The sequence below is a fragment of the Marmota marmota genome, unplaced genomic scaffold, assembly GCF_001458135.2.
Source record: "Marmota marmota marmota unplaced genomic scaffold, marMar, whole genome shotgun sequence".
Classification (NCBI taxonomy): Eukaryota; Metazoa; Chordata; class Mammalia; order Rodentia; family Sciuridae; genus Marmota; species Marmota marmota.
Window position 1 is genome coordinate 8,704,619 of NW_026000153.1, and position 27,908 is coordinate 8,732,526.

Consider the following 27,908-nt stretch of genomic DNA (forward strand, 5'->3'; position numbering starts at 1 on the left):
TCATAACTCAAAACACAAGGAAGACAAAGCATTTCAATTTCCCACACATGCTACATAACACCTTCAATTCTCATGTTAACACAAACAGGAGGCATTTGGATCCAAGAGGAAAACAACATTAAATCCTATAGTTTAAAGGCTGAATGGAGCCTCACGATGTCGGAGGAGGGTTGGTAGTCGTAAGAGAGGATGCCACTGTGAGAAGCTGTCCTGCTTAGTGACCAGGAGCTGGAACTCTGGAACCACACAGCCTGGATTCCAGAGTTGATTCATCTGCCCCTTGTAAGCTCTATGATGTTAAGCAAGTTGTTTAACCTTTTATATGGGAATAAAAATGGCATTAATAAGAAATATCTTGCAAGAGTTGTATGTAGTGAGGATTAAATGAGACTTCTGAATCCTTGACACAATGTCTTTTCCAGAAGAACCACATCAGTTATTTTGAATAACCACCACCACCATCATCTAGGGAAAGAAAGAACTGGGAAATGAGACTTCAGGGTAGCACAGGAAGAGCAAAATCCTAGCTTTTATAAGATAGTTCTTCACGACTCTGCTTCTGAACTCATTCATAGAAGAAAAAGATCCCTATACCTCACATCATTAAAAAAAAAATCCATTCCTGATGTTTTCCGGCAATAACCAGCAACATATAACATTATTCAGATATAGTTTTTTTTAAATCTTCTTTCAACCCCACTTGTACAAAGCCTTCACAGATTGTCACAGGGCATTTAAAAATTTTTACAAAATTCATATAAAATCAAATATGATGTCTCTGGCCTAAAATGGTATAAAGCCACAAATCCCTAATGCATATGAGTTCCTATAAATGGAAATGCAGACATTAAAAGTTATAACAAGCTGTAACAAAACTAAAACTGACCACAGACCAATACTAAAACCTGGGAACAAATGATGGGACTGATGAAAACCATAGCTGCTGAGGCTTCGGCTCTCCAGTCTGGCTTTGATGTGCAAAACAGAGATCATCAGATGAGAGAGAGAAAAAAAGAGGTATTAAACCTCCCCTTTCATCTCTCAGGCTCAGGCCTTTGATTTTGGGAATTGGCTTACTTCACTTAGCACAATATTCTCTAACTCCATCTAGGTACCTACAAATGCCATAATTTTATTCTCTTTTAATGCTAAGTAATATTCCATTATGTATATATACCACAGTTTCTTTGCCCATTCATCTATTAAAGGACATCTAGGTTGGTTCCACAGTTTGTCTATTGTGAATAGTGCCGCTATAAACATTGATGTGGCTGCATCATTATAGTATGCTATTTTTAAGTCCTTTGGGTATAGACCGGGGAGTGGGATAACTGGGTAAAAGGGTGGTTCCATTCTGAGTTTTCCAAGGAATCTCCATACTGCTTTCCAGATTGGCTGCACCAATTTGCAATCCCACCAGCAATGTATGAGTGTGCCTTTTCCCCACATCCTCACCAACACTTATTGTTGCTTATATTCTTGATAGCTGCCATTTTGACTGGAGAGAGATGAAATCTTAGAGTAGTTTTGATTTGCATTTCTCTAATTACTAGAGATGTTGAACTTTTTTAAATATTTGTTGATTGTATATCTTCTTCTGAGAAGTATTTGTTCAGTTCCTTGGCCCATTTGTTGATTGGGTTGTTTGGGTTTTTTGGTGTAAAGCTTTTTGAGTTAAGTTAGATTTTAAAACCTATAAGCACCCAGGCCAATAAATTAAGTTGCCTCCAAAGTATAAAAAGTTAATCAAGACTCCAATCTCTCCAACACTAGAATAAATCCAATGACTATAGTATTTTGAAGAAGAAAAAAGTTACGATTCAGCAATTTTATGTCATCAATCTAACTGTCCATATGAGGAAAAGATTTTCAGAAACATGAGCTCTTAAGACATGCGAGAGTTTCAAGAAAATTTCTTGAATTTGTTGTTCAACAATTTAAAGATGAAGACCATCAAGACAAGCACTCCAGAAAAGGCACACAAGTGATTGGCAGTGAAAAATAAAACTAGTTTAAAAAGAGGAACAATTCTCAGAAAGCCAGATATAAAACTAGATTCAATGAGAACAGGCTTGGAGGTTCTTTTGTAGATGATGGAAATGTTCTAAAATAGGATAGTGGAGATACTGGCACAATTCTACAAATTTACTAAAATTCATTGAATTGTATGCTTCACACATAGGTTAATTTTTAGTGAACTATTATTATTTTTTTTAAATCAAAATCAAATATAAAAATTTAGCACATATAAAACCTAAAATCAAATATATTAATATAGCCCTAAGAAGACAGGATAGCCAAAATTGTGTTAAAGACCTTGTCACTAAAAGTATCATTTCACACTTGACTGACAATTGAAAAAAGCTGATTAAAATACATTTTTTAAAAGTTAAAGGTAACTGTCAATAGTATATTATATGCTTTCCAAACACTAGAAAAGAAAAAGGGTAAAGCAAATAGAGTCCATATATCTAAACGAAAAAAATAAAGGTAAGAGCATCATCGTATATATTTTTCAGTAGAAAATAATGATATGTTACAAGAGCAATATAATAATTATTTTTAAATTATATTAATCTCTCTTAAAAAATTAAAACTATCAAATTGGGTCAAAAATAAAATATTGAGTTGGGTGCAATGGCACATACCTTTAATCCCAGCTACTCAAGAAGCTGAGGAAGAAGATCACAAACTCAAGGCCAGACTCTACGATTAGCAAGAACTTGTCTCAAGATAAAATTTAATGAAAAAAGGCTGGAAATGTCGGTTAAAGGTACAATCCTCTTGAGTTCAATCCCCACTACTAAAAAATTTAAATTAAAAAATATATACATATATTATACACATGTGCACACATGCATATAGTAGTACCTAAACAAAGTAAACCAAAAAGGGTAAAGACATAAAGAATGGGAAGCCTAATTTCTTGGTCTGATGAAAGTTTAAACATTTCCAATCAAGAAGCTCATTTAAAATGGTTACTTAACTTTATGTTTGTTACAACAGAAAGATGACCATCATATATTTTTAAAAGGGAAAAAATGTTGATTACACAAAAATATGCAAAGAAGGATCCCACAGCATATTGTGAATCTGTGTGTTCATATGCATACATACCCAACAGAAAGTGCAAAGGGTGTTCACCAAAATGTTAGAAGTGGATTTGAGAAGATTTTAATGTTTTGGTCTGGTTGAATTTTTAGTAATGAGAATATATTCACACAATATATATATTACAAATTTGTAGAAAAAAATGGCAAATACCATTTCATGATACCAACCCAGAGAATCATTTTATATTGAAAAAATAAAATTGGTAGTGAATATATAACCCACATAAATTTTGCAAAATAAGCTATAGTACGCCAAAATATGTATAAAGTTAAGATGGAAATAGAAGAAAAAATTTTTCTAAGGCAAAGATATAGCAGAAGTTTCTAATAAACAATCAGTCTCTATTAGATCAAACAACCCAAAAAATTTTAAAAATTAAAAAAGAATCTAAAATATGGTATTAATAATAGCTAATCTGTATAATTGACCTGGGTTACATAATGAAAATATAATTAATTTAGTTAATATATTAATGATATACATGAAAACAGGATATTAATTTTAGTACCTATAGAATATTTCCAACAATTGATTTAGAATTGGAACACCTAGGAAGTTGCTAACTCACGCTCTTAACTACAACCCTATTAAAAAATATACATATTATTTTAATGAAAACTGACAAATATGAAGTCCATCAAAAAGAAAAACAAGCAAGAATAGCAAAGAACTTTTTGAAAAAGATGAATGAATATAGTCTTGTCATATTAGATGTAAAAATATACCACAAGGGACTGGAGTTGTAGCTCAGTGGAAGAGCACTTGCCTAGCATGTGTGAGGCACTGGGTTCGATTCTCAGCACCACATAGAAATAAATTTTTAGGTCTAAGGTCTATCAATAACATATATATATATATATATATATATGTCACAAAGTTACAATAACTAAAAGCATCACCCAAGAATAGGAAGAGACTGACAAATAGCATAAAAATTATAAAAAGAGGCCCAAGTGTGTGTACACACGTGTGTAACATAATTAATTACTAACGAAGTGTTTTAAATCATTGCAAAAAAGAATGGACAAATTTAGGGAGAAAAACAAAATTAAATCCCACCTGGGCATTGTGGCACATGCCTATAATCCTAGGGGCTCAGGAGGCTGAAGCAGGAGGATCATAAATTCAAAGCCAGCTTTAGCAACTTAGTGAGCCCCAATCTCTAAATAAAATATTAAAAAAGGGCTGGAGATGGGGATGTGACTCAGCGATTAAGCACCCCTGGGTTCAATACCCAGGACCAAAAAAAAAACAAAAACAAAAAATTTAAATCCCTACCTCATCATTTTGTCTGAATTAAATATTTAAATATAAAAATAAAACTAAAAAGTTCTACAAGAAAATACTGATGCATATTTTCATAATCCCTTCTATGTAAAAGGTTTTTCTAAATATGAAAAAAATAAGTGAACAAAAAATGGATTGGATTACTTAAAAATTGAACACTTGGACACAAAACAAGTTTCCAAGGTTTACTTACAAAATGAAAATTATTTGCTGCCAATATTACCTAGGTTTCATAGCCTAAATATATTAAAAGTTTATGTAAATTAGAAAAAAAAAACAATAGAAAAACCACCAAAAGGCAGGAATGTGGTATTTATAAAAGAACAACAGATGATAATTGATACCTAGAGGGAAAAAAGATTCAACTTCACAAAGAGTCAAGAAAAGGAACAGGAGAATTATATGCCATTTTTAATCTAGTAAGTTACAACTTTTTTAAAGGTTGAAGTCCATATTTAAACCATGTCAATAGGTAAATATAAACTTACTTATATGAGAATTAAAAACTGGTACAACTCTGGAGATGGAGAGGGTTTAATATATATATTTCAAATATCTCAAAAGTTTTCAACTCTCAATGCCCAACACCTTTACTTCTAGGAATGTATCCTAAGGCAGAAAAAATTTATAAAATGGTAGGGGCATTGAGACTTTGTATAACATTATTTGTGACACCAAGAAAGCAGAAAGGACTTAAACATACAACCATAAAGAATCAGCTAAATAACTCATGGTACCTGAACAATTTTGATGAAGAAGAAGATTGATATGAAAAGATATTAACTACACGTTGTTAGGTGGGGAAAGAGGTAAACAACATCCAGTAATGATCTGGGGGGAAAAAACAATGAATATACGTGTGCAAATTCATTAAAAAACGTTTTTCTCAGACAGTCACTAAAATGTTAACAGTAGTTCTTTCCACACATTGGCATTACAGGTATCTTGTGTTTTCTTGGCCAATCTTGATTTTATAAAATTTTCCATCATCAACATGCACAACCTGCACGATAACTATCAAAATACTAACAATCATAGTAATAAGGTGCTAAAATTATTGAGTTTTTCTTCTTTCAAAGAGCTAATTCTTTTTCTCCTTAGCATGAAAGGAACTGCTATGGTTCCCATTAATGAAAAAAGACATGGCTTGCCATCACCCTGAGGGACACTGTCAGTGGAATGATTACAACTGCTATGACAACAAGGGGAGGATGTGATGTCACATAATGATCCAGTGACTTCGACGTTCCTGTCCCAATGCAGAGCTTTTGATGCTAGCTGGAAATCCAGCAGAGACCTCATTAAGGGCATCTGTTCAGTAATTACTACAAGTTTCCCCTCATCACGCATACAACTCTGAAAACAGTCCCAGCACAGAACTCCAATGCCTGAGTCACAGAGGGCCCTTAATCTTCCACTTCTGTAGAGCTCAGACTGACAGTCACCAGAGATGCAGGGTCAAGTTTCAGCACAGGCAGGAAAGGCAACCTTGATCAACAAAGACCAGGAGGGAAAAGGCAGAGGACTTAAACTGAAGCTAAGATAAACTAAAGCCTCAAGGTGTTTAACTAAGGTATTCCATATTGCATTTCCCTAGCACATTTAGATATTTTCATTTCCATCAGAGAAAATTTAATATGCCTCTAACCTATCACAAAAAAGGGCAAATAGCAGTGACTGCACAGCCAGCCAGAGAATCCATTGCAATATCAGAATGCATAATAAATTCTCCTTCAATGAAAATGAAATCCCCAGACCCTCCTCGCACAGAACTAGCACAGCACTCTGCATGGAGGAGAAGCAGGTCGCTGTGGTGGAGGGAGCCAGACAGAGATGGCTTCCAGTCCCAGCCCTATTATTTAATCTCCAAGCCTCAGCCTCCTGACCTATAAACTGAGAATAATAATGCATCAAAAAGTTTGTTGAAAATTAAACATAAAGCTCTGAGCCTAGAATCTAGCACTTCAAAAAAGTTACTTCTTTCATATATATATATATATATATGAAATATGAAGAAGTCAGTGAATTAACCGGTTCCTTATTAAATCTTAACTGGACCAATGCAAAAGTCTCCTACCTGGTCTCTGGTCTAAGACACACACACACACACACACACACACACTCGCGCGTGCGCGCGCTCTCTCTCTCCCCTCTCTCTCTCTCACTCACCCCCTACTCCTACTGCTAACCGCTATCATGCTAACATACTATTCTGTTCTTATGCATGGTATGTCTCTGTCTAGAATATTCCCCAATTTCTCCCTTGTGCATTGCATCTCCAACCTCATCCAGCTCAGTGGTTTCTAAACAAGACTGCACTTCAAAATGAGCTTTCTAAAAATGTGCATGCCTGGGCCCCATCCTAGAGCTATGGAATTAGAATCTCTAGAGCATGTGGTCCAGAAGTCTTTAACAAGATCCCTATTTGGTTCTAATGCAGCCAGCTGCAGTATTTGAGACCTAACTGGTTCCTCCCTCTTTAAAACTCAGTTCAAGAACTCTCCTACATCACTGGTAGGATTATAAAATGGTGCAGCCCCTTAAAAAGCCACCTGGCAGTTCCTTGAAAGTTACACATTAAGCCAGGGTGGTGCATGCCTATAATCCCAGTGCCTTGGGAGGCTGAGGCAGGAGGATCACAAGTTCAAGGTCAGCCTCAGCCATTTAGTGAGGCCCTAAACAACTTAGCAAGACCCTGTCTCAAAAAAAAAATTTTAAATATAAAAAGGGTTGGGGATGTTGCTCAGTGTTTAAGCACTCCTGGGTTCAATGCCCAGTACCAAATCCATGAATTTACCATACAATCCAGCAGTTTCACTCCTAGGAATCTACCCAAGAGATTGAACACATACATCCACACAGGTTTATACAAAAATTTTATAGCAGCACTATTCATAATAGCCAAAACCTGGAAACAACCAGTGTCCATCAATTGGTGAATAGATAAGTAAATGTATATATCCATTTATTGGAATACTATTCAAATAAAACAGAATGAAACACATACACCTGATGATTGCACAACTCTGGAAATTTTTTTTAACTGTTGAATTGCAACCCTTAAAATGGGTGAATTGCATGACATGTAAATTATATCTCAGTAAAACTGAAAGATGGGAAAGGAAAAGGAAAAAAGAAATGGGAAGGAAGAAAGAGGAATTGGAAGGGCTGGGGGAGGCATGGAATGGAAAAGAAGGGAAAGCAAAGGAGAGAAAAACAACAAGAGTAGAAAAACCTGAGTCCAAGCTTGTGTCAACTCCTACAGGAAGTTCCCCTTCCCACCCCTGAGTTATCCTCACCCTTTACAAATTCCCGAAACAGCACCTGGCCCGGGCATGGTACTCTTCAATGTCAAGTCTCCCGACAAGCCCAAATTGTCTAATGCCTTCCTACATTTGCAGGGCAGTGTGTGGGCACTCAACTGTTTGTAAGAGAAGGGAAAGGAAGGAGTAGCCTTCTGAGTTGTCAATTAAAATAAACTGTAAGAAACAGGTCCTAAGAATTTAATATTCAGTTCTCCTCCCTCAGGCCAAGTCACAAAGCCTCTCATTGGGATGCTAAGAGAACATCCCAAAGGGCTTTGGATTTTTACCAAAGGCTTGTCCCATGGGTATAAGAAGAGCCCTCTAACATCTCCGTGCATAGTCGGGCTTGCACACGACCATTATAGCTTATGATACCCTGGATGCCCTTGTCTGCTTCCCTGGACAAGTACCTTACCTTCCCCACAGGAAAATGGGGATTTAAGTAAGCTAATGTTTACAAAACTCAATTGCAGACAGAGAATAAGCATATATATATATAGTGTGTGTAAACGTTTGTATATAAAATAAGTGTGTGTGTATAAGCAGTGAGACACCACCACGCGTGCTGTGAAACAGATAAATTTCACCTGGCTCCTGAGCATTCAAGATTAGAGAAGGTGATGTGAGCATAGAGGATGTAGGCACGAGAGAGAGAGAGAGAGAGAGAGAGAGAGAGAGAGAGAGAGAGAGAGAAAGAGAGAGCAAGCTATGTAATCGGAAAAGGTCCATATATACTATGAAGTTTTTAAAAGCAAGTAATAGAACACATATGAGCCATACAAATAAAACTGTAATAGAATCACATGTGTGCCTAGGATAGCATAGTAACAGAGGGCATCTCTGGATAATGAGGGCTTTTTTTCTGAGTTCCTAAAATGAATATGGATCATTTTATAGACAAATAAAATAAATAATGCTATGTTCATTTTGTTAAGAAATGAATTAAGTAATTAGGAAAATGAAGACAGCCTCCAGCCTCCAAGGACCACCTTCATCTCTGGCAGCCTGAAAGTTTGTCTGGTTTGCTCCAAAAAGAGAACTAATACTCAGAAGGATCCAGGAAGGCCCAGATACAGAGAGGAAAGTCAAACACACAGTAATAGGTAGTTATTACGGATAGCAACACCATTCATCTCTCACCCATTGACTTGCCACAGAAATGCCAGAGTCTGTTTACAAACACAGGTCTGATCAGGTTGCCTCTGCTTAAAATGGTTTGTTACCTTTTCCACTGCACTTGGGGAAAAGACCCAAAGCTTGACTTCATAGTCAGTCTTGACTCTGACAACCTCTGCTCACCCCCCTAACCTCTTCCTCTACCCACCCAACAGGCCATTTCACCCCTCTGGCCACAGGACCACAGAGGTCAGTGAATTAACTGGTCCCTTATTAAATCTTTACTGGACCAATGTAAGTCTCCTACCTGGTCCCTGTCTAAGTCTCTCTCCCCCCGCTCTCTCCCCACTCCCCACTCACCCCCTACTCCTACTGCTAACCACTCTCAAGCTAACATACCATGCTGTTCTTATACATAGTTATGCCTTTGTCTAGAATGTTCCCCAATTTCTCCCCTGTCCATTGCATCTCCAACCTCATCCAGCTCAGTGGTTTCTAAACAAGACTGCAGTTCAAAATGAGCTTTCTAAAACTGTGCATGCCTGGGCCTCATCTTAGAGATATGGAATCAGAATCTCTAGGGCATGTGGTCCCTCCCAACTCCTCTCCCACAACCTTGAGCAAGGAAGCCCACTGCAACCCCAGGCAGGTTTAGTCCCTCTCCTGGACACTCCCACAGCACCTGGGCCTTTCCATCTGAAGACAGCACAGTTTTACCACCACCTTCTAAGACCACGCTGGATTACAAACGCCAGGACATCACGCTGGTCTGTTTTGCAACCCAGGTGCCTAACACAAAGCTGCCTCAAGGTGGCTCTTCACAAAGACAGATTATATGAGTGACAGCAACCCAGGGGGGCAGGCAGGACTGGCAGGGGAACTGCCAAGGAGGAACCCAGATAAAAGCAAAATCAGGGTTAGGGGAAGCCAAGGAACCCTACCTGGGAAGGAGGACATGATCCTGCAAGCAAAGGGAGCTTTTTAGCTAGAAGGCAGCAGGATCAGAAGCTCTGCAGGATTTGAATACGAAGTAGATGAGGTGCATGGAGGTGGGGACACAGGAAAAGGAAGGTGAGAGGGTCCCCGGATTTCTAGTTCCACTGCCTGAGCTTTCTCAGAACTGTAGAAACTAGGTTGAGTCACTGTTCTGAAACAAGTCGCTACGACTTCTTGGAACTCTAGTTTCACTTGGCCATTCCCTGAACACTTCCCACTCTGGGAAAGCCTGGGTGGTCATCAGGACTCAAAACACACCCCCTTCGGGGAGTGACAGCAGCAACCAGTTCATTTTATATCTGTAGAATGGAGCTAATCATAATGATCTTGCACAGTTTTTGATAGAATCAGCCGAGTTGATATTTGGGAAAGTACGTCACAAGTGGTAAAGACTCGTGATCGCCATCATCAATATGAGGGCATCTTGCATAAGTGCATAATCACCCTCCCTTCCCAGCACAAAAGGCAGCCTCCTTAAAGGACTCACTAAGAGCAGGTTTATGTCTTACACAACTGAACTAAATTCTGCATCTTTTAAGTTTGTCTATCTCACGCAGTTGGCCTCAAGAGTGACCCAGATGAGAAAGACAGAAAGAAAATACATCTTGTTGGAAAATGGGTTTCCCTGGGGCTCAGCAGATGGCTAGGATGGAGTTCAGCTCAGAAATCCTGCTGCTTTGCTTCTTCAAAGACACTGGAATCCCCTTTGATACTTATTGACTTGACAAAATTTGGAAATCTAAAGTAACTTCCAACTGTTAAAGAAAGATGAGTCATTAGACTCAGTGGGCCTTTCTTGGAAACTGTAAACTAATGCTTTTAAAATAGAAATCCATCCACTTTCCCACTCACTGCCTAAATTCTATTGTGTTGATTTGGGTTCCCTGGGCCCGGAGTGAAGTAAAAAAATGCTAGCTTTTTCCTGGAGCCTGTCAGAGACCAAAAGCCTCCCCAGAGCTGGAGAGGTCCCATATTTTGTGATTACAGGGCAATCATCAGGCCAGTTGAGATACCTTCAGGTTTGGCATAAACTATAGAGGGAGAAAAGGAGGGAAAAGAAACATATTTTATAGTCACCTACAATGGTCTCCTTACTGCACCATATGTCATCTGATAGGTAGATCATGCGTAGAAATGTAGATATCATGTGTATCTTTTAGAGGTATTGGCATATGTGGATATTATTCCTTCTTTACAAGATTAGGAAACAAGATTGGAAAAGGTTTAAAAAAAGTGGTCAAATGTCTTGTAAATGGTGAACATCTGAATTCAGCAATTCAACTTCTGGATTGCTCAAAAATAAAAAAAGAATATTTTTCCTACTACATATGCCACCATAATTTTTGAGAGATTTCCAAGAACCAAGCATCTGAGCAGACCCAACACTGCATTCCAACCAAATACACACACACACACACAGTGAAACCAGGACAGAGCCCTGGAGCTGAACCACAATGGAAACCCTCTCTCATTAGTAGGACTTTGGAAAAGTCACTTCTATATCTGTCTAATTTCAACTTGTGAAAACTGAAATAGACCATCTCTTAAAAGCCCTCGCATGTGAGCTGGTGGTCACGAAGCATATCCTTCTTTTATCTCTTTCTCCAAGCACATGGAATCCTACCTGCGCCACTTAGGGTTATCAAGAGAGGAAACACAACCAGCATTTTGGAGAAGCACAAAGGGCAGGAGTCAGTGCGTCAATTAACATGACTCACCCTCAAAAGAAAGCAACCTTGACAACAAGTATGTGTGCTCTAATCCTCATGGACAGAGCTACCGGAAGTTGGTTTGCACCCTCATCCAGCAACTTCTGCCCTTCGCCACGTGCAAACCAACTTCCAGCAGCTCTGTCTCAAGCCCACATAAGGCCCCTCAGGGAAGCACTGGTTCCCAGGCCAAGATCCCACCACACTCCAGAGCTTGCCTGCCAGCTGCACAGGAAGTGCCAACCGGCTCTCCCCAAAGCAGCTGGCACCAATTACCCAGACTCAGCTGGAAGCACTTGGCTGAGGAAAGGCAAGCCTCCAGATCTCTGGCCTTGTCGGAAATCCTACCCCAAAACAAAGACAGCCTTGCAGCCACACCAGCACTTGACATAAGTGCTGGTGGGGGGCTGTGGGAGGCAGCCTGTGGCAGGCTGGTGAACACCATCCGGAGAAGCAGCTGCAGGTCTGGGAGTCTTGCCCGCTCCCTGATTTTAGAGCTTCTCCATCTTCACAACCAACAGCTACCAATTACCGGGCACCTAGAGCAAGCTGGGTTCCTACATCCCTCACCGTGTTGAATCCTCCAACAATGCATCAAAGTAGGAATTATTATTACCATTACTGATAAGGGGCCTGAGACTCAAAGAGGTGAATGATCTTTCCCACAGCCATAGGGACACGAAGTGCAAGAGCTGGATCTAGAGCCCAAGTCTTCAGCATGGCTTTTCTCTGGCAGCCCAGCCTAGGAGAGCTCACCATCCAACGGGGGTCTGGCAGTTAGGGACTCACTTTGCCAAACTATCACATTTGACACGTCCTAAAAGATGATCAGCTGGTTGAGGGAATATGGGTACTTGGAGGCCCATCAAGAATCCAACACATTGCAAGATCAGAAAACCAGCACCCCAGGACACCAAAGTGAATGCCTTTCAGCAGGAAATGCCAATATTGAACAACAAAAAACATAAAACCAAGGTCATCCTTACAGCTTTTCGAGAAACAGTACAAATGGGTATCTAAAGAAGCAGAACTGAGCTGGTTATTATTTTTATGCTGATATTAATGGATTGTTATTATATTTTATGTTCATTGTATTATGATGAAGAAGTGATAAAAAAAAAAAGTATTATAACAGCTACATAAAACTTACTGTCCCAGGTGCAGTTTCAAGTGCTTGATATATATCAATCCACTTAATCCTCCAACACCCTAGGAGGTAGGTATAATAATTATCTCCATTTTACAGATGAGCACATTAGATGCAGAGAGACTAAGTAGCTTGTCCAAGATCACACAGCTAATAAACTGTGAAGCCAAAATTCAAACCAAAACGGTCAAGTTCCAGATTCCTTGCTCTTAACTTCACATTCTGCCTCTTAGACCCAGCAAGTATTCACTGAGCTGGAGCCAGGCTCCCTGCTGCTATGGATCTTATCTGTTATTACATGTATTCTTCCTAACAACCAAGTCTACCCATGTGAATTAAAGTCATAAAGGTTCCACGCCACATCTGAATGGAGTTAAGCTCGCACCCAAGCAGGAACACTTGGAAATCTCCACCTAGCTCCTCATTCCTGCTGGTCATTAGCATCACTAGAAGGCCCAGACAGCTACACAGTGACTTGTCCTTGGTCCTTCCTTAAGTCTAACTCAGTGGTGACCAAATATCACTGTGAGTATTAAAAAAAAAAAAAACAGTGCAAAGTTATCTACAGAAAACTTAGTATGCTTACTTCATGAATAATTCTCAGCTGGGTACAGTGGTGCACACCTGTAATCCCAGCAGCCCAGGAGGCTGAGGCAGGAGGATCATGAGTTCAAAGCCAGCTTCAGAAACTTAACAAGACTCTAAGCAACTCAGTGAGACCCTGCTTCTAAATAAAATACAAAAAAAGGGCTAGGGATGTGGTTCAGTGGTTAAGCGCCCCTGAGTTCAATCCCCGGTACCAAAAAAAGAAAAAGATTAATTTTGACTCTGAGCTTATCATTAGTCCTACATGCAATTTGTTTCCCTTTTGTTCCAAATTCTGCAAAGACTCTTCATCAGAAGTTCCTTTACACCCCTGTGGCTGTTCCCAAACCCTCCCAACTCGGAGAAACCTAGGGGTCATCAGGACTCAAAGCCCACCTTCTTCAGGGAGATTTCCCTACCCAACCAGTTCATTTATAAATGGAGAAACTGAGGCCCATGTTAAGTGACTTACTCAGCATTAGAAAGCAAGTAAGACCTAACCCCATCTATGGACTCTGAGTCCAGTGTGAGTCTTCCCCATACAGCTACACTGTTTTTCGACTCATGGTCCGCAGCCCTGCCCTTCCCCAGTATCTAGTTCAGTGCTAAATGCAGCAAATGTTTGTTGACTCGCCAATAACTCTAGCTAACAATTCTGGAGGCCCAGGATGTGCCAGGCCCTGTATCAAAAACTAGAGTTACATTTTTATTTTCATGGACCCTAAATATGTTTGCCATTGTGGACTCCTTCCTCCATTAAAAAAAAATCATTTCCACAATTTTTAAATATATTTTAGAATTGCATTAGTATGAAGAAAAATATATTAATATCATAAATTTTTACTTTTTTCTGGTAAAAACACTAAACATGAGATCTACCCATTTAAAATAATCTTTACATGTACATAGATACAGTGCTTCATAGCACAACTCTAGAACTTATTCATTTTGCTTGACTAAAACTTTATAAACAGATATCTTATTTAACTTCAACATCCTTTCTGATTTTAAAAGAAATTAAATATTTGCATAGGCTCCTAAAAATTTTGTGTGCTGAAAACACTTTGCCTATTGTGCCCAGTGAATATGTCAGCCCTCAGTTGCATGACCTCATTTAATTTCCCATTCCAGCAAGGTAGATGCCAGTTATTATGTCTTAGGAAAGCCGTACCAGTTGTACAGCTTAGGAAACTTGACTTTAATCATGAAATGCCAGATGTCTGATATCACAAGCAAAAGAAGACAGGATTCCGGATTGGAATCTTGAGTGGCTAACTCCAGACAGTGATGGTTACAGTCTGGACTCAGTACTAAGTCCAGTTTTGGCCCCTCTTCCTGCTGTGTCCCCATCCAGATCCCCAAGTCAGGCTCAGGATTGTCAGACCTGCAATGTTGTTCTCCCCACCATCCCCATTGTCCCCATGGTGCCAGGTGGACTGTGCCCAGGTCCCTGGAGCCCTGAAAGACATGACAGCCATATAAGATGGCTCAGGAAGGCCCATTAACCCATGCAAGGCCAAGAGGGTGCCCAGAGCACACTTGCTCTTATTCCCGTCTAGTGTCAAGGCCAGCACAGTTGTACAGGGCGTCCTGACTGCCTGCCCCAGAGTGCACCCACAGATCCTCAGGATCACACAGTGACCCTCACTTCTTATACTTCCCTCGCCGTGGCTCACCTTCCAGGATGGTATCATTAGTCCCATTTATTCCAAGAAGAAAAGTGTGCCTCAGAGAAACTCAAAGACTTGCCTAGTGGGCATCACAACCCCAGAGCCCAGGGCTTCCCTTGACAATGCCACCTCTCAGCTGACTCACACTCCTAAAACCATGCACTCTGATGGCTGTTGACAATCACCACCCCACAGTGAGGACCTCATTCTTCAAATTAAAGACACGATTCCTTTTGCTGGAAATGCAGATGCCATGATGCAGGGTGGTACACCACCATTAACTTTGCACTAATGGCAAGAAGCATTTGAAGGGCAAATAGGAGTCAACTAATTTTTTTTCATATATAACTGCACTCAATCCTCACCACAGCTCAATAGCAAAGCATCACACTCCCCATTTACATATGAAGAAACTGAGGCTAAGAGAGGTGACTTTCCCAAGGTGCCCAATGAAGGGAAGCTGAGAGGCAGAGCAAGAATCCAAGCCCCAGTTTGCACATCTCCTCTCTCTACACCCTGCTCCACCCAACTCTGGCTCCAGTCTCCCCAGGGATGTGAGGAAAGGGAAGGAATTAGGTCAGTGAATACCGGGAGGTATCTGTAGTGTACAGCAGCTTATCTGCAGTTTCACTCTCTGAAGCTTTTAGTTATCCACAGCCAACCATGGCCCCAAACTATCAAATGGAAAATTCCAGAAATAAGCCATTTGTAAGTTTTTAATTGCGCCCTCTCCTGAGTAGCATGATGAAATCTTGCCATCCTACATGAGAGGTAAATCTTTTTTCTCTAGCACATACCCACCATTATACATACAGTATAAATAAGATATTTGGGGAGAGGGAGACAACATTCACACACATTTTATCACAGTATATTGTTAAAATTGTTCTATTTTATTATTAATTATTGTTAATATCTAATTGTGCCTAATTTATAAAGTACACTTTATCAAAAGTATACATGTATAGGAAAAAACATAGCAGACATAGGGTCCCCTACAATCTGCAGTTTCAGGCATCCACGGGGGTCTTCACAGGTATCCTTTGTGAACAGAGGGCTCTGCTGTTACCTTAGCTCTCTGTTGGGTTCTTTGACCCCCATCGTTGTCTCCACCAGGCATACAAGGACCAAAGAAGGTCTTGCACCCACTTGGACAGACAAGACAATTCAGTCAGGAGTCCTCAGCCATATGCACCACGGGAGGTCTACACTATGCCTTCACTGAATGTGGGCCACACCCCCAGTGCTAGCACAAACCACGCTGGCCTCAGCCACCCACAGAGCCCTGCCTGCACCAGGTTCTCTCTAGGACAGCATTTGCCTTCAGGCCCTGGCACGCCAAGGGTGACTGGGAACCCTCAGTCTAAATCCCTCCAGCCTTGGATTGCTGTCTAGGGGCCCCTTGTTTTTCCTCCTCTGTGATAACCTAAAGAGAGAAACACAGGGCAGGGAGCCAGTAATAGTTGCTACAGGAAACACACCCCTCTGTGAACAAGGCCTCTTCAGTACAAGACAGGCCTAGAATTTCCCACACCACCACCATCTTTGAAGGAAGTAGCTTCTCTGTGACACACCCACCAGCTTCACATCCTCCAGCCTGTAGTTCTACCCATTTCACTGAATAACATCGCTGAGTGGAGGAGGGAAAATGAAGGGCCTTCCCTAAGCCCCATTTTCACTTCTATAAAGTGAGAAGTGAGGAGCAGCCAAAGAGATCCAGTGAGGCCCACTTTGGGGATGGAGGGGTGACAAGAAAAAAGCACTATGCCCTTTTGCAGACCAACTTCATGGGGTGGAGGAGGGGGGTATCTGCATTTCAGGTAGCCTCAGAAAGAATCTGCATCCACTTAATACCAACCCTGATAAATATCCAAATGCCAGAAAACAAAGGAAGTTTGTCCAAAAAACAAGATTCTGCTTCACCATTCCCCCCATTCGCTTTGTAATCAAAAGTTCATTTGAACATGTACCTCCCCAGAGTCATATGGCCTCCATTACCATAGATCATGATAATTACTTGCCCATCACAAGTTCCTATACACAGAAGGCTCCCTGTTCGTGCTTTCTGCATGTGGCACATGTTCACCCGTTTCCAAGACCTCTTGACCACATGTCCACTTTGTGACCTGAGAGATTCATATACTGAGAACATAAAACCACTTGCCCTGGGACACAGGGAAGGGTGGGACAGAACCAGGGGCTGGGAGAGGCAGGTTAAGGAGCCTTGTCTTTTTTTCCTGATCTCCTCCAGGGAAAGGACCCAGGACCTGCCCTGCCTAAGGCAGTGGTTCTGCTTTCACTCCAGTCAGGGCTGGTTCAGCCCACCTGACAAACTCCTTCTCTTTGTGGAGATCATGGATTGGTCCCAAGGCTGGGCAGAAATGACGCTCACTGAGGGAGGCAGTATGGCGTGGGGCAAACCATGGTGGACACCTCAGGGCAGATGTGGTTTGACCCCAACTCTGCCACTTCCTTCTTACGTGACTTCTGGCATATTACGTCCTCTCAGAGGCTTAGGAGTTTCTTCTCCTAAAATAGGAGTCATAGCAGCTACCTTTCAGGGTTGTTGTGGAAGGTGTGGAACAAACTGCTGAAGCCCCAAGTCAGAGCCTAGACCACACCCACAGCTACTCTTCCCAGGAAGAGGCACCTGTTCCCAGGGCAGCCTTGGCCATGAGTCCCCAGAGTGCCTGCAACTAGGGCATAGAGGGGTTCAGGGTCCCAGGCTTCCTTGCCAGAAGGACCCTCATAGAATTGCTCCATGGGATGTGACTGGTGTTTGGGATGGTTCCTTGCTGTGTAAGGATGTACTTGCTGCAGAATGTTTAACTCCTCTGTCCCCTGCTCACTGTCTGTAGAGTCTGTCCCCCAGGCCTCCAGCATGACAACTACTAAAAGGGTCCTGCATGTATCCAAACATCCCCAGTCCTAAAGGAGAACCATAAGATGAAGGCTCCTTCATACCCAATCAGAACCAAAAGAGAATGCCTGCCCTCAGCCCAGAATGTGCCTTCAACAGGAGCCCCCCCAAGGAGAGTTTGTGACCACAGCTGGCTCACACCTCCCTTCCAGCAGAGTCCCCATGGTCCCCACTGTTCCTCATAGGATTCCCCATGTAATAATTTCTCAAATTTCCATTGTCATACCATATGCACTCCTTTAGTAAAGTCCTTTGATCTACAAGGTTTTTAAATTAACGTCCTAGATTGCCACCCTAAAAGAGGAGGTGATTCTCTAATAAGAGAAGATCAGACACCTGAGAAAAGAGAGCTGGACCTCTTTGGGATTCTTCTCCCACATGGTAGAAGGGACACTATCTGCCTACTCCATTCTACTGAAATGCGCCATGAGCTGGCATCTACAAGTGTGGGCTACAAGCTATCTGCCTGTTCTCTAAGCAATCCTACCACACACTGATGTTGCAAGGGTATGAGAGCTCCTGCTTGGAAGAAATGTTTGTAACATACATGCCAGACAGCACTTGCAAATGTTAATATATGTATATATAAATTTATATACATGTATATATATAGACATATGTACCTGTGTTATAATGCGCACTATTAATGTAATAATTATATGATTAACATAGAATATTAAAGTAGTTAACAGGTACTATTTATAATTACATGGTATATAAATTTAATGCATCAGTTATATGCATGATATATATACATATATATATATATATATATATATACATACATACGTGCACACACACACACACTAAGAGTACTCAAAAGTTAATAAATGTTGAACTTCCCTGGAGGAAAAACACAAAGAAAATTTTACAAAAGAAGTAAAATAACTTGTGAATTGAGATACCACCTTCCACCTCTCAAACTAGAAACTTTTTTTAAAACAATAGCCTTGGGTATTCATGAGAGTGTGACACATGGCTGATAGAGTGTGAACTGGAAAGACTTTCCAAAGGGCAGCTGAGCAATAGGTTTTAAAGTTCCCAAAGTATGCATGTTCTTGAACAAAGCAATCATACTCTGTACAAGTTCATCCTTAAAAAATTGGGGGCTGGGGATGTGGCTCAAGCCATAGCGCGCTCGCCTAGCATGCGCGCGGCGCTGTGTTCAATCCTCAGCAGCACATACAAAAAAAAATAAAGATGCTGTGTCCACCGAAAACTAAAAAATAAATATTAAAAAATTCTCTCTCTCTCTCTCTCTCTCTCTCTCTCTCTCTCTCTCTCTATCTCTATCTCTATCTCTATCTCTCAAAAAAAAATTGGGCTGGGTTTCTGGCTCAGTGGTAGAGTGCTTTCCTTGCACGTATGAGGTACTGGGTTCAATTCCCAGCACCACAAATAAACAAATGATTAAAATAAAGGTCCATCAATAACTAAAAAAAAAAATTTAAGTACTTGGGTGGGGATCTGGGGTTGTGGCTCAGTGGTAGAGCACACACCTAGCGCGTGCGGGCCCTGGGTTCGATCCTCAGCACCACATAAAAATAAATAAATAGAATGAAGATATTGTGTCCAACTACAACTAGAGGATGAATATTTTAAAAGAAAGTACTTAGGGATTTATTTTTATCATTGTTTGTTAATGATAAAAATTAAAAGCCTCAACAATCAAAAACAGGAGATTGATTAAATATTTTATATATATAGCACAAAACAAAGCTAATATTATTAAATAGCAGATTTCCAAACATTACATTGCATTTTCTTTAAAAATTTTTGTCTATGCAAAAATGTACTAGAAAGTACATATAAGAAATAATAACATTTGGCCTGATAAGATTTACAGGTGATTTTTTTAATAATCTGCATATTTTCTAAAATATCCATACTGGCCTAAAATTTCTAAAATGTCTCTTATTACAATAATTCTATTTTGTAATATGTTTATGTATGAACATATCACATCACCCCAAGAACATAAATTCCCTGAGTACAAGTCCTAAGTCTGGTTTATCTTCATGACCTCCCCATTATGATAGCTTAGTGCCTTGAATACTTACAATTACTATTTATTTAATTTTTGCCTTGTGGAAAGCATTGTGCTAAATTGTATCTTTTAATACAGTGAAATTCAATAATCATTTGTTGAAGAAAGGAGGGGAAAAGGAGAACAGATAAAAAGAAGTGAATTAATAAATGCCCAGCAACCTGAAATGAGCTGGCAGCTATCTCAAATGGAAGTGACAAGATCACTTTTGGGTCCCTTTCTAACCACCAGGCCATACCAGTCTACTAGACCATCCCTTCTAATGGTGAGGGACAGGATTAGGAGGAGGAGAACCATGCTATGATCCTGGATTTTAGGAAGCCACACATTTTGCAGGATAAGATCTGGTGAGAACTAGTACTTTAAAAAAAAAATCACTTCTGAAAGTTTTCCAGCAGAGTCAAGAAAACCAATACTAACATGAAAATGACACTTTAAATAAATGCTTTTGACCTTGACAACTTTTAATTCATTTCCATAAATGATCCCCGAATGCCCACCATCATGTCTCCATTGGAGCAGAGAAAAAATAAATAAGCACAGTGTCATCTTTCAGGAATCTGTAATGCAATGAAGACCACAGGTGCCAAACCAATGCCAGGCAGGGTGTAAGTTATGGTGGAGTACCCCTCCCCACCAATGGGCAGTGTGCAGTGGATGTTCTTTCTGATGGGGATGGAGAGACCCAGAGGTAGCAAATGAGAGCAGACATTTGGAGGGCAGACAAGATTTCTCAATGCCAAGTTGGGGGAATGGCATTCCTGGCTACAGGACAGTCAAGGCAAAGTCTCTAAGCCATGGGGCTGGAGTTGTAGCTCAGTGGTAGAGTGCTTGTCTCACACAGGTAAGGCCCTGGGTTTGATCCTCAGCACCACATAAAAAAACAATAAATAAAATAATGGTATTGTGTCCATCTACAACTAAATGTATATTTTTTAAAAGTCTAAGGGTTGAGATATGGTATGTTTGGGGAAGGACATGTGTTCAGTCCATGCCCTAGAAACCTCGGGCCACTTCAGAACAAGCAAAACTGGCCCAGAAATGAATTGCTCATCATCGGTCTCATTTTCCCCCAGCACTTTCCCACCACACCTCCAAGCAGGTGCAGCACACCAAAAAGCAAATTAACATGCTCCCCCATTTTCAAAGTCTCTGGAGTTCAGATCAGATTTAAAGCCACAGAAATCTGAGTGCTCCCAGAAATAGGAATGCAAGAGTACCTCCTAAGCACCTGTCCCTATGCTGCTGTTCTCCAAATGCTGACATCCACAGAGGAAGCCCCCTGCCACTAACTGGGCCTCCCAGGTCTGCCCACCCCCAGGAAGATGAAGACACAAGACCTTGAGAAATTGTTTCAAAACAGTGGATGCATAAGACCAAGAAACACATCTTGGACAGATATCTTCAAATGCTCAGCCTCCAGAGGGTGAGCTCTGTGGTCCACCTCCCTGAGGACAGGAACAGTTAGGGGCAGAAAGAAAGCAGGAGCCACTGCGAGTCCGGAAGACTCCAACACTCGCCTCCAACATTCGGCTCAGGGACACCACAGCTTTTTCTCAAATATTTCAGTAACATGATATATTATCCCTCTCTCCCTGCCTGCATCCTGCGTCTCTCTCAGAGACTCTGAATGGGTTTCTTCCTCTAAGTCTCTCCTCTCTCCTCTCTCTCTGCTCCCCTGTGTCTTGGCATTTCTATCTCTAACCTGGTGCCTAGATGCCTAAACGTCTTTGCCATTCTGTCCCTGTGAGTCTCTTTAGTCACTGTCTTTCTGTCGCTTTTCTATCTTCCCTCCTTAGGTTTTCCTATCTCCATCATTCCATCTCTCTGTGTCCATCGCTGTCTGTATTCTTCCTCTTCTGGATTTTGTTATTCTATTCGCTGCAAGAAAATCGAGCAGTTCAGAGAAGTATGATCCTGAAAACTGGCTCCTGCGGGATGTAGGTTGATGGGTGCCTCATGGACAACCCCGGCGCGGCTTCCTGTCTATGTCAGTGGCTCCCAGGTGCTCCCGCCTGTCGCGCACAGTCCTGGCCCAGGCCGACCCATGATCCCTCCACACACACCCCTGCTTAGATAGTGACCCTCACCACCACCGGAAAGGGTGTTTGCCTAAGCCAGGCGTCGGACAGGGAGGTGGAAAGTTCTCACCGATAGTGAAGCTGTAGCCATCGATGCTGAAAGTGGCGCTCCTGCATTTTTTGAAGCCCTCCTTCCTGTTGCTGGCGTCCGTCATGGCTCAGCCGGACGGGCAGGGACCGCGCAGCTGGCCAGCTGCCTCCAAAGATCCCCACCGCTAAGCGCACCGCCCCGCGCCGGGCTCTCGCCGGCTTTCCCTCTCCCGGCTCGCCGCGCGCTGTCACCCGCAGACCCGCGCTAGTTGCTAGCAGAGCGCGCCGGCTGCAGGCACTGGGACCCAACGTCAACTAGTGCACCAGGCACACGGCGGAGTCAGCGAGCCATCGAAACAGCCCCATCGCTAACGGCCAGTTCCAGATACCAGGAGAGGAGAGTTACTAAGGCGAGGCGCAGCGCGCGGGTGCCTGTGGACCCGGCTGGTGGGTGGGTGCCGTAGTCACGCCTTTCCCGCTCTACTCCCTGGGAGCCGCTGAAGCCAGAGCGCTAGGGGCACGTCTGTTTTCTATTTCAGCTTCGCCTTCCCCTCTCTGGAGACTGGTGGGGTTTGAGGACCCGAGGGAATGGCTGAGATTTGGCGTCGTGCTTCTTCAAATATGTTTTCTCTGGCCAGAGAGCTTCCCAAAAGCACATCAACAGATGGAAAAGCAAACATCTTAGCCGTCAGATGCTGCCAAAGTTTACTCCAAACAAGGAAGTCAAGAAGATCGCCACGCCCACTTCCTCCCACTGCTGTCCCCAGAACTCCTCTGAAGCCCCGATAATATACGACTTCTCAACAGTCCCTGGCCAGAAGATGATTATCAAAGTGACCCATATTGGTGGACAAGCGTTTTCACCCGGAGGCTCTAAGATGTGCGATTCACAAGCGAGTTTGAACAATTCATTTTCAGTAGCTCCGTTCTTTCAAAGTTGGGTTTGCCAAACATGATAAGATTCCTGGATTTGCACACCTGGGAAAGATCTTACCAATCTTGGAGCTAACGTTTTGATGACAGAAGCAGAAACTGAGTTTGAGAAGAGCTTGAGGGAGGTGCTTCAGCTAGAAAGTGGAGAAAGTGGAAGAGATTTACTTTATTGACCTCAAATCTGTTGTGCCTTTCTGAGTTAGGCAAGGCTTGTACAGGGGAAATCATTCCTGGCAGCCAGCAAGCAGTTACTGAAGATTTGCAGCCACAGTGCTCTGTGTCGGGTGCTGAGGAGGCGTCCACTCTGGGTAACACGGGGAATGAAGGTGCTATGCCCAAGCTCTCTTGGGACTACAATTAATGTAACCTCATTGGGGGGGGGGGTATTGACACAATAAACACTTGTCAATAAAAGTCAAGCAGGTGTATGTCTACCCGATTCCAGTGAAGTTTAGAGGACAGCGATCTTCAGAGTCTAATAAATAGAAAACCTCTCCAAACACACACACACACACACACACAATTTCAGGAGACCCCTAAAGTCCTAAAGCCCATAGAAACCTAGGTTAATGTACGTCTCAGAAATTTAGCCTTCTTCAATTCACCAAATATTTTTAAAGAAATTGATTTATTTTTTTAATGTCAGAGTGTAGTTGGTATTTCAGTTTCAAATTCCCTCATGGAAGACCCCAAACTACACAAGATAGTTTCATTAGGTTGGTAGCAAGATTAATTAATCATAAAGGCAGTGGGTGCCATGAATATGGTGTCATGCAGAGTGGCCCTTCTCAACATGGGAGCCATGATGTAGTCCTTAGAGTATAAGGCTCATGTCTGGAACTATAACTAGTTCAATGCACATACAGACCTGGGTCTGGAATCTGGCTCCACCACTTACCAGCTACATGACCTTGAGCAAGACGCTCAACACCCCTGAGTCTAGCTGTCCTCATCTTACAATGAGAGTGAAGAACACCACTATGTACAGGCATTCATTTAGGGCATTCACCTGACTCTCAATTTCATTATGCAGACACTGCAAAATTCTCCACAACAATACTTTGCTTATAGGTGCCACCATTAATTTTATAAGAGAAATTTTATATGTAACATGTGTATGTATGTGTGTGCATATAACAATATTATATTTTTATTATAGTAATCACCAAAATTTTCTTGTAATTTCCACTTCCTTGTATTTTTTCCATATTCCCAAACCTTTAAATGAGACATATGCTTTCTTTTGTGCCAAGGAAAAGTCCTGGAATGAGGAACCTGAAAACCCTGAGTTAATCCCCTATAGTAAATTATCAAGGGAAAAAAAACTAATATGATGGAAATTTTTCTTTGAGTGAAATTAAAACTTTGCATTTAATCACTCTTAACAGAAAAGCTTCTTGAAATATAATCTATAAAAATAATAACAATGTGATCATTTATCTGTCCCCTCAGTCTGGTAAAAATAACTTGCCTGAACAATTAGAACTGTTTTTAAACTGCTTCTCCCCAGAATCATTATCTCTCTCCCTGGTTTTAGAGATTACACACCTACAGAACCACTAAATGTGTTGCTTCAAGTCTTAAAACAGCCTTCTCAGTGCAGGGCTCTTACACCAAACCAAGCCAAGCTCAATGCTACATTACATAAGCCAAGGAAGAATGAGGTCAAGACTGAGATCAAAAGACACTTGGCTAATGCTTGCTCTTTCAGAAATGTTCCCTCGAGAAAGCCTGTGGAGTAGAAAAACCAAGACATCCAAGCAGAGTTGAGTAGTTGTGCCTAAAACCAGGTGACCTGTAAAGCCAAAACCTGTACCATCTGACCCTCCCATAAAACGCTTCCTGACTCCAGGATTATAGCATGTCATACACCTCATACCTGCCAGGGATTTGGGGTAACTTTTGGTTTTATTATATTTACTTTAAAATTTAAGTTTGTAAAGGGATGGATCTTTTTTTAAATACTGAACTGGATTCTAACAAGAAAGGCACAGTGTTAAATATTTGAGGAATGAATGAAGAAAAGAAGGAAGATACATATCGTTTGATCTGGTCATTAGCTGAGATTAGTTAAGATTAATTTCTCCTAAGAAACAATGTGAACCTGACCTCATCTCTAGATAGAAAAGTAGGAACTGAACGCAAGGCCCATATCAGTTCATGGGTCAAATGATATCCTTCAAAATATAACTATATGACAACACACACACACACACACAGAATATAGCGGATTATACAAAAAATAAGTCTTGGGAATCCAACTCAGGTGCTAATCAAGTCTTTTGATTCCCCGTGGATCTGTTGCTAGAATCCACTACCTATTTCTATGTAGGAGAATGGGTATTAACAGAAAGTACTTGTTGCTGATTTGGGGGATTTTTATAGTTCTAGAAAAAGGGGAGACACTATATTTATAATATGTTATCAAAAAGTGAGCTAAGACCTATAATCCTAGCAGCTCAAGAGGCTGAGTCAGGAGGATCACGAGTTCAAAGCCAGGCTCAGCAACAGCGAGGCACTAAGCAACTCAGTGAGATCCTGTCTCTAAATAAAATACAAAATAGGGCTGGGGATGTGGCTCAATGGTTGAGTGCCCCTGAGTTCAATCCCTGGTACCAAAAAAAATGAGCTAAGAAAACGACTTTTTATTTTTCATGCCAGATAGAATTTCATTAATGCCCTGCAGCCATTCTCAGGTAGGACGCTGCCTAAAATTTGGAATTCTCCCAGCAACCAGTGGTCCAAGATTGCAAACTCAAGTTACCCCACACAGTTCCTGGCACAGAATAAACCCTTGAAAAAAATTCAATGAATTAAAAATTGAACAAAGATGTAAAAGGCAAAGTTACACAGCCAGGTAGTGATATGCCCTGTCAGTCATTCTTTCTCTTTACTCACCCTCTACATTCTTCTATGATGAGCTTTGGAGGCAGTTCCAAACACGACTCCAAAATAAGTAGGCTTTAAAAATATAAAATTTTTAAAATAAAATAGAAAACTCCACAACTTGCTAGCTGTATGACCTTGGACAAGTTGCTTAGCCTCTCTGAGTCTGAATTTGTTCCTTTGTAAAACAGAGTTATAATATCTATCTCATAAGAAATATGTGAATTTTAATGAAATAATTTATGCTAAAGACTTAACTCAGGCCTAACCCATAGTAAAATTTCAATAAATAGTATTTTTAATACCAGCATCATCATTATGTGCTTCAAATATGATCCATAATCAGAGGCAAGAGGAACAGGCTTAGAACTCTCACACATCTGGATCCAAGGCTCCAGAGTATCACCCGTTGAGCAATGGAGCCAGAAATTCTAGGCCTCCATCATTCAACTGAGCTGCAGAAACTCAGAGGCTTTCTGAGAATTAGAGTCTAGACATTAGACAGAGCATGGCTCAGGGCACTCTCAGAAGATGCAAGATCCAGCCTCCATCACCAACCCCATTCCATGACACTTCTGTCATCTATGCTTTGCTGCATTTAAGATATGCTGTGGTCCTCACCTCTCGGGTCTCTTGGCAGCATTGGACTTGTGGACCATGGTTACACCTAACATGCCATTGTTTCCTGTACATCCAGGCCACAGCTTGCTCCTGGCTTTTCTTCTAGCTCTCCAGCCAATTCCCTTTCTGATGATGTTGACCACTGTGTTCCCTCTCCTCTGAGTGATTCTCTTCACTCTTGATGACTGTTAATGACTGTCAAGCACCTGTGTCCAACCTGGGTCAGGTTCCTGAGCAACCTTCTTTCCTTTCAGAAGGTCTTACAGGCAACTTGACCTCTACTCGGCCAATCAGAACTCTTCATCTCCCCATTCCTCACCCAGAGTTCCACTGGGGTGGGGGGTTCTGCACCCCTTCTCATGCCAGTCCAGCCTTTACTATCCTCTCCCCAGCTGCCCTATAGGAGGAGAATTTCTCAGCTGACTGGTTGGAGTTTCCAGGCATTCCTTGGGTCAAATTCACCAGGGAAAGTCTCTTCTGAGCCATAAGGGCCTTCTCCCTGGGAAGCAGCCCCATTCCAGGACAAGCACAGAGCTCAGGGAGTGGCTCATGGGCTAAGTGTTACTTCTTCTGCTTCCTCAAGGTCAGGCATTTCTGGGTTGCTAGCCATAACATTCCCAGAATATCATCCAAGCTGACTCTTCACCTCCAATGGTGCCATTCCTGTAAATAGTCATTCTGACCACTCAACTGTCAAATCAGAACCCGTGAATCATTACTGTCCCCACTGTCTTTCTCATCTAAACAGCCACTCATTCCTGGCAGAACCACTTCCTCAGTGTGTCTGGCATCTGTCCTCATGCACCCCTCTGTGGTCCAGGCCACCACTGTCACTCACATTTTTGCACTTCTATATATTTATATTTTCTAGTTACAGAAAGAAAGAAATTATATGTCACAAGATGATGCAATATTTAACTACTACATGAATTAGATTTGGGGCTTGCTTTCTAAAAGCCAGAGTGATAACATAGGATTAAAATGATCTCTGCTCTCAACCAGTAACAGGCCACTTGAAAAAGAAGAGTCCTTTAGGAAAATTAAGCTTAATTTTCATCATGGTAGTGGGCTCAGGTACACTGGTCACAATAGCCCCCCATATCCCCAACCATCTTGCTTTCTGCCTGTCCTCATAGCCAAAATAAAAATGGAGTCATATCCTTCCTCTGCTTAAAACCCCTCAGTGATTCTTCATCATTCTAGAGAAAATTTTAGAATAAAGTAAAATCTCCTCACTTTGTCTTGTAAGGACCTACAGAATCTTGGAGGAAACTGGGGAGCATAAGTGAATTTGGACTTTCTCCAAGGGGGAGTAGGAGGCATGAGATGCTTTTTTTTTTTTTTTTTTTTTTTTTTGAGGCAAGGGTACTGTACTGGGGATTGAACTCAGAGGCACTCACTGAGCCACATCCCCGGCCATATTTTGTATTTTATTTAGAGACAGGGTCTCACTGAGTTGTT

General features: G+C 41.5%; 1 protein-coding gene across 11 annotated transcripts in view; it reads right to left on the reverse strand.

Moving 5' to 3' along the window:
• The window catches only part of Pde1c (phosphodiesterase 1C), a 606,321-nt gene that overhangs the window by 484,718 nt on the left and 93,695 nt on the right, over positions 1 to 27,908 (reverse strand). Inside the window, exon 1 of one of the 11 annotated variants that reach the window (XM_048786441.1) lies at positions 22,048 to 22,702. The exons of the other annotated variants lie outside the window; for them this stretch is intronic. Coding sequence (XP_048642398.1) covers positions 22,048 to 22,132 — 85 coding nt within the window. The 5' untranslated portion in view covers positions 22,133 to 22,702. Of the gene's footprint in view, positions 1 to 22,047; positions 22,703 to 27,908 lie in introns of those variants that run through there. 11 annotated transcript variants of the gene reach the window in all.